The sequence below is a fragment of the Apis cerana genome, linkage group LG12 (assembly GCF_029169275.1).
Source record: "Apis cerana isolate GH-2021 linkage group LG12, AcerK_1.0, whole genome shotgun sequence".
Taxonomy (NCBI): Eukaryota; Metazoa; Arthropoda; class Insecta; order Hymenoptera; family Apidae; genus Apis; species Apis cerana.
Window position 1 is genome coordinate 11,201,008 of NC_083863.1, and position 13,326 is coordinate 11,214,333.

A 13,326-nucleotide genomic window follows, 5' to 3' on the forward strand; every position below is an offset into this window, starting at 1 on the left:
GGTACCACGTTTGAGATATACGAGCGACAAATAACGAGCTGGGGTGAGGAAGCTATCTAACGAGATAATTCGACGCCCGCGATACCATCCATCGGCCAGAAAATTTCGTTTGGAAAAAGAATAATACGTACGTAGCGCGTTATAACGGCATAAAAGTGAACGTCGATCAAGGAACTTGTATGCGATTTATATTTGTTTTGTTAGCGTCACGAGAACGAGAAGGAATCGGATGTCGGGACGGATGCGGACCAATCGGTAAGTGAAGTGCGGTCATTTTTAAAGACGAGTTGTGATTCGAAAGCGCGATATGTCACTTTCGCGTATGAGTCGACACTTGTACGTTTACGAATAACACGTCGGGAATAGAGGATTGACAAAACTCGTTGACGTTTAAATTTTCTAACATCTCAACGATCACAAAAGCGTCTCTTATCGATACGAAACGATACGATACGATACGATACGAAACGAAAATGTAATCGCGTACAAGGTAACGAGATAACGATGTAGGAATCTTGGTAAAACGTGGAAAACATGGATACATCTCGACACGTTAGACAAGAAACGAAAATAAGATAGATATATCGAACTTACTCTGTCGTACTGATGCGTCGCCGTGGCCGCGGAGAAGGATTGAAAAGATGCCGACCTAGTAGGACTGTCGTGGGCCGCATGTGGATTCGTGTGGGGATGGGTGTGCGGGGCCGTATGAGGGTGGGTCGGATGCGGCGGTGGTGGCGGCGGTGGCCTCTGGTAGAGGTAAGGATAATATTGATACATCACCTCGGAACAGCTCATCACCCCGCCCGGGCCCGGCACCCCAGAGCCGGCCTGTCGACGTGCGTACCCGAACGTCGCACCACCCGTTCGTCCACTATCTTTTCTTTCCACTTCGTCCACCACTCTCCACCCCCTCCTCTTCCTCCTCCTCCTCCTCTTCCTTCTCCTTCTACTCCTTCTCCTTCTCTTTCTTCTCTTTCTTTTCTTCCTTCTTCTTCTCCTTCTTCTCCTTCTTCTCTTCTCTTCTTCTCTTCTCCGATATATATATATATATATACGTTTGTCGTTCGATCGATCGAAACGATAAATGCCAAAGTATCAGCCCGATCCGAGCATCTTCACGTCACGCGGTTCGCATCCACGAATCGCATCGACAAAGATCGCTCTCGAGATCTGTCTTTCGAATGCGCGTCCACGAATTTCTCTCGAGATTCGAGATTCTTTTAACGTCGTGATGCTTTACATATTATCGATCATATCGAGGGAAACATTGGAAATCAAATCAGGTGAGGGATCGAGATTATTTTGGTATATTATTAACGCGAAAAAAAAAGATTTTTACCTCGTTTTTATTCGGCCTGCTCTTCACGAGGAAGAACGCCGTATCACTTTTTCGACGATTGTCAACGCGATACTCTCGAATAGTTTTTTAATAAATACACTTTAACGATCACTCTTCGACGATTTGCTGTTTCTTTTGTTTATCACAATTTCGATTCACATAGTAAATGTTTAGCACTGCATCGAACTATTTTTAATGTTCTACGTCGAAAAAATAAATCGACGACACAGGACACAGGATTGTCTCGTAACCGTAACCGAGCACGTAAAAGTAACGTTTGTTTTACAATCGATTCTTTTGAGAATCTACGTGTTGTTTTTTCGTGCAAGAGGGAAGAAAAGAAAAAAAAAAGAAAAGAAAAGAAAAAAAACGTTTTTCTCTTTCGTATCGTTCCTCTTTCCGAAACTGGCGATTAAACACGTTTGACAACGCACTAACGGTTCTCTTCGTTCAATTTTCTCGATGATCGGACGATCAGTCTCGATCTACAATTACTCCTTTATCGATTAACGGTCGTAATATAATAAAATCACAAAACTTGAAGAAACTTTATATATTATCCACGTATATAAATATATATATACGTATATTTCCAATTTGATACTCGATTGGAACACCTGTTTTACGTTGAAATCACGACGAACTCTCGTTTCTCACCGTTCCCTCGTTCCAATCTCTGGGACCGATCCATGAAACCGTGTAATTCGTTATCGTAATCGAACGTCACCGTAAACGTCCCAGAACGTTGTCAAGCATCGAAGCGTGTAAGAAAGGCAAAGATCTCGTTTGTCCAAGATACGGGCAACACCTGGCTGCGAGTTATCCTCGCGTCGAAGAGATACGTAACCGGACCGTATCGTGGCTGGTGATGTGTCTCTGATGGGCGAACACAGACTGAACCCCCCGGCGTCGTGTCACCCTCACCGTACACCAGTCCGCCGTCTTTTTCCAACTGGTCGTGCCGCGCCGCTCCGTCTTTTTCCCTCACCGCGTGTTCTCTCCTTCCTGGCGAGGGTCAGGGCCTGTTTCCCCCTTTCGTTCACCCCTCCCCAACAGAGGGGCAACCAGCAAAGGAACCGCCTCCTGGTAGTTCCACAACCGGCCAATCACCGACCAGGAACGGCACGTCCAATGAGGCGATGGTTGCCACTCCTACACCCGGTCGTCTCTGTATTGATCCCACAATGAACCCGACTCTGCCGTCACGGTATTAAGAAGTTCCTACTCGGGTTAAACCATCCCCCTACCTCCTCGCCCGCCTCCACAACTCGCTCCCTCTCCTCTCCTCTCCTATCTAACTCCTCTCTCACTCGTCTTCACTCCACCTCACTCCTCTCTTCCCTCTCTCTCTTAACTTTGCCTCCACCATCTCTTTCCGTTTCTCCTTTCTGCCTTCTTCGCTCGCTCCTCTTCTCGTCTCACCGTCACGTCCCCCAGCCTGTCCGTTCTTCGCGTTTGTCCGCGTATCCGTTCGCCTTCTCGGTTCGCCACCCTTTCGCCGCTTTCGCAACCCCAAACCCGAACAGCGGCTCAGCCAGGCCGCGCGCATAATGAGTCTTAATTAACAGTTTCGCGGTGTTTCGCCAAGCTTAATTTGCCGCGTCGAGCGGAATCTCTCCAAGAAGAGATTCTCTCCTTTTTTTACCCTTCATTTTCTCGCATCGAATCGGCCATATCTGGCTAGGAATCGATGCTTCCATTTTGCCGGGATTGGATGACAATCGTGATTCGAAATCGAATCGATCGATGTAATGATCTACATCGATGGATAATGAATTTCTTCGCGTTAAGATGTAGAGATATTTTTATACATTTTTATATAATATTCGATAATGTAAATTTTAACGATACTATCCAGAAAAATCGAAACGTATATACCTATTGTTCGCTTATTCGTATATTATATCTTAACACAATGTGTGTTTCACAATAAATGATTCGTTGCTACAGAGATTCTCCTCAATATCTGGAAACTCACGTATCAGCGTATCATTATTTATACACCATCTTCCAATATCGTAAATCCGATTACGACCGGCAACGTTACACAACGGGAATGTTACATAGCGGGAAAAGACGACGCGAAACACTTGACCGTGGCGAATCTCGTCGTGCCATCTAATCTCTCGTGTAACGCGGCAGGTCCGTGAACAATACCCTGTGGCGTGGACCAAATCCAATAACCCTCGACAAGTGTGATACGATGCATGACCCCTTTTTTTCGCGTTCCCCTTCCCTCTCTCACTCTCTCTTTTTCTCCCTGTATTCTCTCGTACAACGGCTCGACGATCAAACGTTTCCTCCCGAGCCAGTCATCCTGCACGTGGCCACTCCAACAATGCGCCAGCCGTACCCCGCTGCTAATAGTCGGACATTAAATTCGTCGGTGATATTACCGGACAGGGGTTGTATCTCCCTTCGAACTCGAATTGAATGGGACGAGATGTTTGAAATATGCTAGCTTGCGCGTCATCCAGGGGGATACGTGCACTCCGACCTATGATTAGATTGGTAATATTATGAATCGAAGCAAAGTAAGAAAAAGAACGAATGTTTTTTTGAAATCGAATCTTTTGATAAAGAAAAGTGAAAGAAAAGATGTTAAACGATGGACGATCGATATAGATCGATAATTTTGTATTTATACAATCGATACACGGATAGATTTCGATTTCGTTTCGTTCTGATTTTTTTTTTTTTTTATTAAAGATAACATACACATATCCAAGTCGATTTTTAAAAAATGTTAAAATGATTTATTTTCATTGTATATATCATATCATATCATATCATTTATTGTAACAATATTTTATACGCAGATATTATTCTTCCATTGCTATTTTAATACTAAAATTTTGTACAATTAGGAATTAAATTGATTTCAAATTCTTGTCAAATGTTATTTATCGTGTCAAATGTAATTTCAATCAGTGAAAAAGGTCAAAGTAGTTTTTTTTATTTGTAACGAGATATCTGTTATTAATTCAACGCACCCAACATGATTGTGCCGTAGGGATTAAACTTGAAATGTACAAATATAATAACCACTGTGTTAAATATGGATCTCTCGAGTGGTTGTTGCATACCTGTTGTGCAATCTTCTTCGATGTGGAAACCTTCGATGTTATATTTCTTTCACTTAAAATGCAAATATCGCGCTCTATTGGACGATAAATAACTTGGCGATTAAGAGAAATAATCAATGCAAAATTTCACGGCGGTGATTATACGATACGCGATTAATTATAACGAGTGGAATCTAGGAATGATTGATTTGAAATTTGGATATAAAATTTGGAATAATGTATTTAATTATCCATAGTACAGTATCCATAAATATAAATATATCCAAATTCAATGATTGTAAAAAGGATTATCTATTTTTTTTTAATTTTTATTCGAGAAAGAAGATAATGGATGAATCGATTTTTCACCATGAAACTTTTGAAAATAAAAAACGGAAATAGAAATGGATTTTTTTTGTGCAACTTCATCAATTCAATTCGACGTTTTTTTTCCTCCTTTACGTTTTCACATAAAATAAATTCCATTCGATATTTTTATATTTCGATATAAAAATATTATTTCTTCGATGATCAATATCCTTAGAATCCTCGAACAAAATTATATAAACGATTATCAACGATTATTGGATGATAATCTACCGAACCACGCGGTAGATCATTACTATTATTAAGTTTGTCGGAAGGGATGGAGCGGAACGGAATCGAATGGTACCGTTCAAGGCGGACGAGGACAAAGCTTTGGAACCAGAATAAGAAAGAAATAAGAAGTAAGAGGTAAGAGACAGAGAGGGCAGTTCTCCTGGAATCCCCTAATTTGCTATTTCGGCATTCCGATCGATCCGTGTGTTCAGTTTAGTTCGTGGGATCTTGCTCGTGAGAGGTTGTTGCCGATCTATCAAAAAACGGTTCCTCTTCTGTCGCCACATCGCGAACCGACTGAATTCTTGTTGTCATGGTCCTGCCGTAGTCGACGAGAATCGACCGATTCGAATCTATCGAAAGGATTTCTCCGTTGATATCACATTGGATCATTGCCATCGTGTCATCGTGGGAATCGTTTTATTTTTTTTTGGGAGGATTCGTTCGAAAAATAAAGAAATATCTCTATGCTTAAATAAGTGTCATTTATATTATATTATATTATATTATATATTAATTACATCAAATTTATTTTATCGAAATTGTAAGATTGATCTATTGATAGCATGTTTTATCTCGACACATTCATAATTTGTAATAAGTAAGCGAGTATTTCGAAGAGCTGTTTCGTATTCTTGAAAATAAAAATAGTCATTTGTTTATATCAATTATATAATACAACAATACAACAAATCAGATAATAGAACAAAATCAGGGACAAAATATATAGAATAAATTTAACATAATGCTTGATGAGATTATAAATAGCGAATATATAATAGAATATTATCAACGAAACGAATTCTTGATATTTGATTGTTTTATTATTGTTTGAAAAGAATATTTCAAAATTTCTTTCTATATATTTATTTTTTATTGCTGTCTCAATGTCTTTCGTTTGATCGAATCCTAATCGCTTTCAAAATATTCGCGTCGGATATCATCGTGAATCGTTGTTTTGCAATCTTACCTATCTATCGTTCTAGAAATACATTGTAAAACTCAGAACGTAATATCTATATTCTTCGCGTTAGATTAAAAATTAAAACGACACATTGTAGTTTCGAAAGAGAAACGATGCTTGTTCGATTCGCATCCTATATCTCTTTTACGATTACGCGTCAACAGCAAAAAAGAGAGAAAGACAAAAATAGATTAAAAATTGCGAATTCAACACCATCTCTAAAATATAGAAAAAGAAATATAAATGAAAAAAAAATACGTCCAAGAGTGTTCGATAGATGGCACTGATTTTCGATTCTTAATCTACCTTACCTTGCCTTTGAAAATATTATATGTTCTCGAAAGATGGCACTGATTTCCTAATTATTACGGATGAAAAGGTTAAAATTCTGAAACCTAATTAATAATTACAAAAGAATTAAAATTCAATGACAAATAATAAGATCAACTTTCTTTTCTTCTACTCGTCTTCTTCAATTTGTATCTGTAATAAACTTAATCATTGAATTAGTAATTAAAATATAATTTATATCTGAAAAAAAAAACATTAATATCTAGAAAAAAAAATTTTTCTTTCCGTTTTTGTTTCCCGAAATGCTGATTGATGATCCGATAAGCCGGCATGCAAATTGGCCAAATGATACGATTCATTACGTATTACTAAAACGAACACAATGACAAAATAATTACAATGACTTTCTTCCATTCTTTGGAAAAATCGAAAAATCGATCGACGAAGCCATAGAAGACAACATTGTTCATTTCCTCAGCTTTTCTCTCAGTTTTTTCAAATTTAATTTTTTGAAACAAGTTGTCAAGGCGAGAACTTGCCTACCCGATTAGTGACAACCTGGCCAACTTTATCTATTTATTTATAATTAACAATCACGTTAGAAGTATATTATCCCTATCCTTATCGTTAATATACTATATTAAAAAAACGACAAAACAACACATTCCACTTCATAATCATGTACAAATGCTCGGATGCAAGTCTACACTAGAAGAAGAAAGCGTTACGGAACATATCCAATATCACACTATATACATAAAATTTGTCATTGAGTATCATTTTCCTAAAATCAATTGAGAATGGCTAGCTACCATTGACCACACGATAAACACATGCATATATCTTTTAATTTTAATTATGATATCTATAATATAATAAATATCTATTAAACAAATATATATTTCTATTATTAAAATACAATTTAATGAAACGATTGACTCAAAATGAAATTTTAATACGAATGAAAATATTCTCATTCTTTTTCATCTTACATCAAAAAATATTTTCACAAAAGAATACAAAAGAAGTATTCAAAATTTATTTGTCGCGTAGCATTCTTGCATATACCTATATTTTTTTAAATGAGAAGAATAAAAATTTTAGTATCTTTTATTATTATTATTATTATAGACTCTTTTATTATTATAGTATCTTTTATTGTTATTTATTATTTTGAAAATTAAGCGTTTAAAAAGATCAATATGAAAGAAAAGATTAAAAATTAAAAATGATCTATTATCGTATTATTTATTATTTATTAGAATTAGAATATATGCATGAGTATTTATATATTTGAACGTTTTATATATTTAACGTTTGGAAACATCCATGGATTGTAATGATTTAATTTTATATAATTAATTTGGAAAATTATTAGTATTAAAAAGTGCTATGTACGTAAGAAGACCTAGTCCGAATTAATAAATAAAATATAAAAAATGTTTACTATTCACAGATAAGAATAAATATTTGTAATCATTGTGTGCTACAATACAAAATTCTATGTATTCTATACACTCAACAATCACTCGTATCGATTCGAATCCTAATTTATCCTACGATATAATTGAATAATCAGAGGAATGAAAATATGAATGAAAATGCGACTTACCATTAAATGCAAAAATTTATATTGCCATTGATATTCTATCTTCTATCTATATATGAAATCGTCAACGAAGAAAAGAAAATAAAAACTGTAACAAAAAATAAAATATAATAATTTAAGACACACTATATATATATATATTTTTTTTTTTTCTTAAAAAAATTAAAGTAAATGAAAATAATTACCTCTTCTTCTGATGGAGGCCTTATGTAATACTAACTTTAATATATAGAGATAATATTTAAAAAGATGAGAAATATTTAAATTTAAAAGAGAAAATTTAAATAATTAAATTAAAAAGAGAAAAAAAAAATAAAAGTTCAAATTACACACAAAAACAATCGGCGAACAAACACCGATTTTAATTTCGCGAATGATTATTACGAATGATTAAATTTAATTAGAGTTATTATGCTCTAAAAAATACTATTTACGAAGCAAACACTGATTCTACCGATTTCGAGCATTGCGCTCGATCACAATTTTCTGAAAAAAAAAAATTACGTTAAAAGAATAGATTAAGGGAAAAAGGAAATTACTCTTTTCATATTTTATTTCTTTATTCTTTTCCCTATCGAGTATTTGTTAAAAGAAACACTTTTATTCTTCCAAAGTTATGCATGAAAGTTAGATGATGAAAGAATATATTTTTAAAAAATATAACCAAACATATCCGAAATAAAATACGATGTTTAACCTTTTCTATTTTTTTCGTAATATCTTTCAATAATTCAAATATCGATTTTATTATCAATTATTTAATAAATATATACAAATAAATAAAAAAAGAAATAAAAATAAAAATGTATCTATTTTGATATGAAAAATCAAATATTATTTCTTCGATTGATCATCAATATTATTATGGCGTCCACATTGAATTACTTTTTCTTGCATTGTAATAGGATATTGTCTCAATAATCAATTAAAGAAAAAAATTATCGAATTTTTAGAATAAATATATAAAATGTATGAAATTAGAATCGATTGTATTGATAAGATAAGACAATATAATATAATTTAATTTTTTTAATTTTTTAAATTAAATTTAATTTTATAAGCTGACAATTTCAATAATAAAATTTATGGTCGAAATAAATCAATAAAGGATTAGAATTATTTCTCAAAGAATTATTCAATGATAATAATATTCAAATTATATATATAAATTATACACAAATTAATATACATAATATATATATAAATTATTGAATTTAAATAATAGTATGAAAAAATAAAGAATAATTAGTAAATAAGTAAATGTCAAAGAATTATTCAATGATAATAATATTCAAATTATATATATAAATTATACACAAATTAATATACATAATATATATACATAAATTATTGAATTAAATAATAGTATGAAAAAATAAAGAATAATTAGGTAAATAAGTAAATGTATCACGCAATAAATTACGCACCTGAAGTAACGTATTTTTAGACGTAGAATTTCGATACACACACAAGATTCGAATGACACTTTACATCACGATTTCGATTATTGAATTGGATCAAAAAGAATGTGTACTCGAAATTGTGACAAGAAATCGAAACATACCGAGAACAAGACACGAATATGAATCTCCAAGTTTCTGAAAAGGTCTCGAGCATAGTTACAAAACAAACAGAAATACGTCGTCAATTTTCTAGGAAGATTGAATTATAAGAAAACATTTATGGTTTTGAACGTAAAATCAAAACGAAAATAATGTAAGATTAAACAGACGAATAGACACAATATTTAAGAAAGAAATATCATCAAATAAAAATCAAATATCTCTATCACATTTGCACAAATGTTGTGATTAAATATTATACAATATGATTTATATAATATTAGTAGTATAACATTTTAGTAATTAAATAAAAATCAAAACTATAAAACAAATATATAAAATTAAAATAATATTAAAATAAATATAATATTTAAACTTCAAACTCAATTTATAATATTTATAAATTTTACCAGTAACTGACAAATAGATAAGCAACGAACAATGACAAAGAAAGTTAAAAAACGATAATAAAATTTTGATATATTTGAATAATATTTAATAAATGATTAAATATATACAGCTATTAATTAAATAAATAAATTATAATAATTATAATAATTTATAATTTATATCACAATCAAATTTAACACTATTATATGCAAATATATAAATAATTATATGTATGCCGGATATAACGAATATTATTCCCATGATTCTTGATAATAGACTAATATTACTGCGCAGTGATTCGTCTAGCTGCTAGGTCTTAGCTATTTTCTGATTGGATGCTTGGAATCGTCTGATTCTTTACTCACTTCAATCGTATGAAAATTATATTATAAAATATAATATAATAATTTTAAATAATAAGATTTCTATATATCGAACTTTTAAAAAGATACATTAATTAAAAATATAATAAGAATATATATATAAAATATTATTAAGAATATATATACATTCATACATATATACATACAATATTTTTTCAGATTTTTAATATTTTATAGAAATAATTTTTTACATTCATAAATAATTATTTATTTATTATTTAATCTTCGAAAATAAGAGAAAAAAGTTCATTACAAATAAAAGATCAAAGTGAAAGCGAAAAACCATGATATGACTAAACGTTCGAAATCGTTTAATAAGATGAGATATTATTTTATCATTTTCTAAAAAATAACATTATTGCTTGGTCTATTACTTTATAATTTGCTCTTATCTTGTGTATTCTTCGTTGTTTGTTTTCTTATTTCATTCAAGAATAAAAGCAATAATATAATATGGCGTAATAAACGAATCATGTTTATATCGAAACAATAGTGTACTTTGTTTATAATAAATTGTTTTGATTTATATCTAATTTAAAGTTTTTATATTAAAATTAAATTTTAATTTTAATTGCTATCAATATTACAATCATTTTTATGCTGAAGCGAATAACATAATAATATAATCATAATACATAACAATATTTAAATTCTTGTGATACGAAAAAGCATTGCATGTCATATCTATTCAATACCTCATCTGTGGTTATGTTTAATTTCAGTAGCGCTATTGTCTCATTCCGTTCTGAATCGATAATGTCGCATGTGATACAAGTAAATTCTTACGTAGTAGAGCGCATTAGTATCGCGAACAGGTATCCATTGTATATTACAATTGATATGTTGCTGTCAAATTTAAGAAAATATTGATTGCATTTTTTTTAAATAAGAGCTATTTTTTGACTAGAGTAAGTGTTATCTAAATATATGAGAATTATCATATAAAATTAAGAATATTTCAATCTGTTGTAATTAAAGGTGTTTGATATCAGTATTGATCTCATTACATATCGTTATATGCTTAACCTATATTAAAACGTTTATACTTTTTGGAATAACATTTTGACATATCAAAGAAAATTGTGTTGTTATTAAATTAAATAATTAGATCATGTGAATGCGATTTATGTAGTAATTATATAAAATTCACAAATATAAAAATTGTATATAGAATTGCATAATGTTAAATATTCTTTTTCAATATTATGCATGTAACCTGTAAATTTTCAATCTATACATATTACATCACTTTTTTTTTTTAATAAATTTATATTATAGTTTATTTGATTTGATATAGAAATTCTATAAACTTGTTTTTTTTATTAATGTTAAATAATATTATATTAATATTTTTATTATGATTTATATATGAAACATAATAAATCGATTAGGTTAAGTCAAATGTATTTTGGACATCATTTAAACATTTTTATTAAATAAGTAAATGTCATTTATCAACGAATGATTATTATTATTAATCCTGCTTGTGCTAACAAATTGGTAGCTCAAAAAAAAATTATTTAATCGAAAAAAAAAAATTTAATTACATTTTTAATTGATAATAATACAACATTTTTTATTACTATATATATAGGTGTTGAATTTTATGCCAAAGTTTATTGGGTTAATTATCTATTAATGAAATATTACTAATAATTATAATGGCAAATTGTCAAGATACGGATAAGACTGAAGATTTCATGAAATATTACAAATTTGATGGCCAATCTTATATATATAATGATCCTACAAATAATGTGACATATAAGTTTGATCAAGAAAAAAATGAATGGGTGGTAAAAAATACTGAAGAAACAAGTGTTAAAAATTCAAATGATAATGAATCTAAGACGCAGGAAGGAATATTTGGTTTTGAAAACGATACTCATACATACACAGATCCTAATGATGGCAGTGTATATTTTTGGGACAAAGAGAAAAATGCATGGTTTCCAAAGGTGAGACATGTTTTTATTATTATTATTATTGTTGTTATTATTGTTATTGTTATTCTTATTCTTATTCTTATTATTATTCTTATCATCATCATCATCATCATCATCATCATCATCAATATTATTATTATTATTATACTGGTCTAATTTTTTTACAAACATTTTATTATTCACATTCCTGAATGAATTATCATTAAAATATGTTCCATAATATGTTATCATAAAAATAATAATTATTTTTCAGGTAGATGAAGATTTCATGGCAAGATATCAAATGAGTTATGGGTTTACAGATACAAATCGCATAGAAACAAAACCTGTGCAACAATCTCAATCACAAGGAAAGGTCGATAAAGAGAAAAAGAAGATGGAAGCCAAAAGAAAATCACAGGAACCACCGACTTGGTTCGAAGTGGATGAAGCCCATAATACTGCTATTTATGTGTCCGGTCTACCATTAGATATTACTATGGATGAACTTACCGAGCTTTTCAACAAGTGTGGTCTCATAGCGCGAGACGAAAAAGGAAAAGACAAGATCAAATTATACAAGGATTCGAATGGACAACCAAAAGGTGACGCTCTCTGTATCTATATAAAGGTAAGTAACTATTTATAATATTTATATAAATCTTTTATAAATATGTGTAAATTATTGGATTCGAATTATGAAATATTCTATTAAATTTTCGAATCCGAGCATCGGACTGACATTTTCGAATTCTGATGTACGTTTCCTGCGTACTTTTACCTTGATAATTATCTTTCGAGAATAAAGGTGCATTCTCGAGCATCTAGGAATCTGACATTTTCATATACTGTTGTACATTAGCATTCTCTTTAATTTAATCGTGTTACATTTAGAAAAAATAGTGATATCTAGTCATATGCGAAACATTATTACCATAAGTAATAATAGTAAGAATTAATATAAATTAAATTCTCGGAAAGGAAATTTTTAATACTTGTAAAAATTCGAAAAATTTTGTAATTCAAAATATATGTGTTGAATATTACGTAAATTTTTTTAAAAATTAATCAATTCAATTATTATCATTGAAACGAGTTATTATATCATGTTAATTTGATATGGAATTTTTATTGATATAATATACATCATATTAAATGCATGATGAAAAAGAGATTTCAGTAATATTATTATATT

At 30.8% G+C, this 13,326-nt stretch overlaps 2 protein-coding genes across 6 annotated transcripts in view; one reads left to right on the forward strand and one right to left on the reverse strand.

The window, feature by feature from the left end:
* The window catches only part of LOC108003722 (protein vestigial), a 61,135-nt gene extending 58,235 nt beyond the window's left edge, over positions 1 to 2,900 (reverse strand). For 3 of the 4 annotated variants that reach the window (XM_062083443.1, XM_062083442.1, XM_062083441.1), the window contains exon 1: positions 595 to 2,900. In XM_062083443.1, coding sequence (XP_061939427.1) covers positions 595 to 798 — 204 coding nt within the window. In that variant the 5' untranslated portion in view covers positions 799 to 2,900. The remainder of the gene's footprint in view (positions 1 to 594) is intronic. The other variant, XM_062083445.1, reaches the window with a different exon arrangement.
* An 8,057-nt stretch (positions 2,901 to 10,957) lies between these two features.
* Positions 10,958 to 13,326, forward strand: part of LOC107996149 (HIV Tat-specific factor 1 homolog) — a 33,107-nt gene continuing 30,738 nt past the window's right edge. Inside the window, exons 1-3 of one of the 2 annotated variants that reach the window (XM_017054064.3) lie at positions 10,958 to 11,114; positions 11,801 to 12,164; positions 12,406 to 12,762. In XM_017054064.3, coding sequence (XP_016909553.1) covers positions 11,868 to 12,164; positions 12,406 to 12,762 — 654 coding nt within the window. In that variant the 5' untranslated portion in view covers positions 10,958 to 11,114; positions 11,801 to 11,867. Of the gene's footprint in view, positions 11,115 to 11,249; positions 11,370 to 11,800; positions 12,165 to 12,405; positions 12,763 to 13,326 lie in introns of those variants that run through there. The other variant, XM_062083164.1, reaches the window with a different exon arrangement.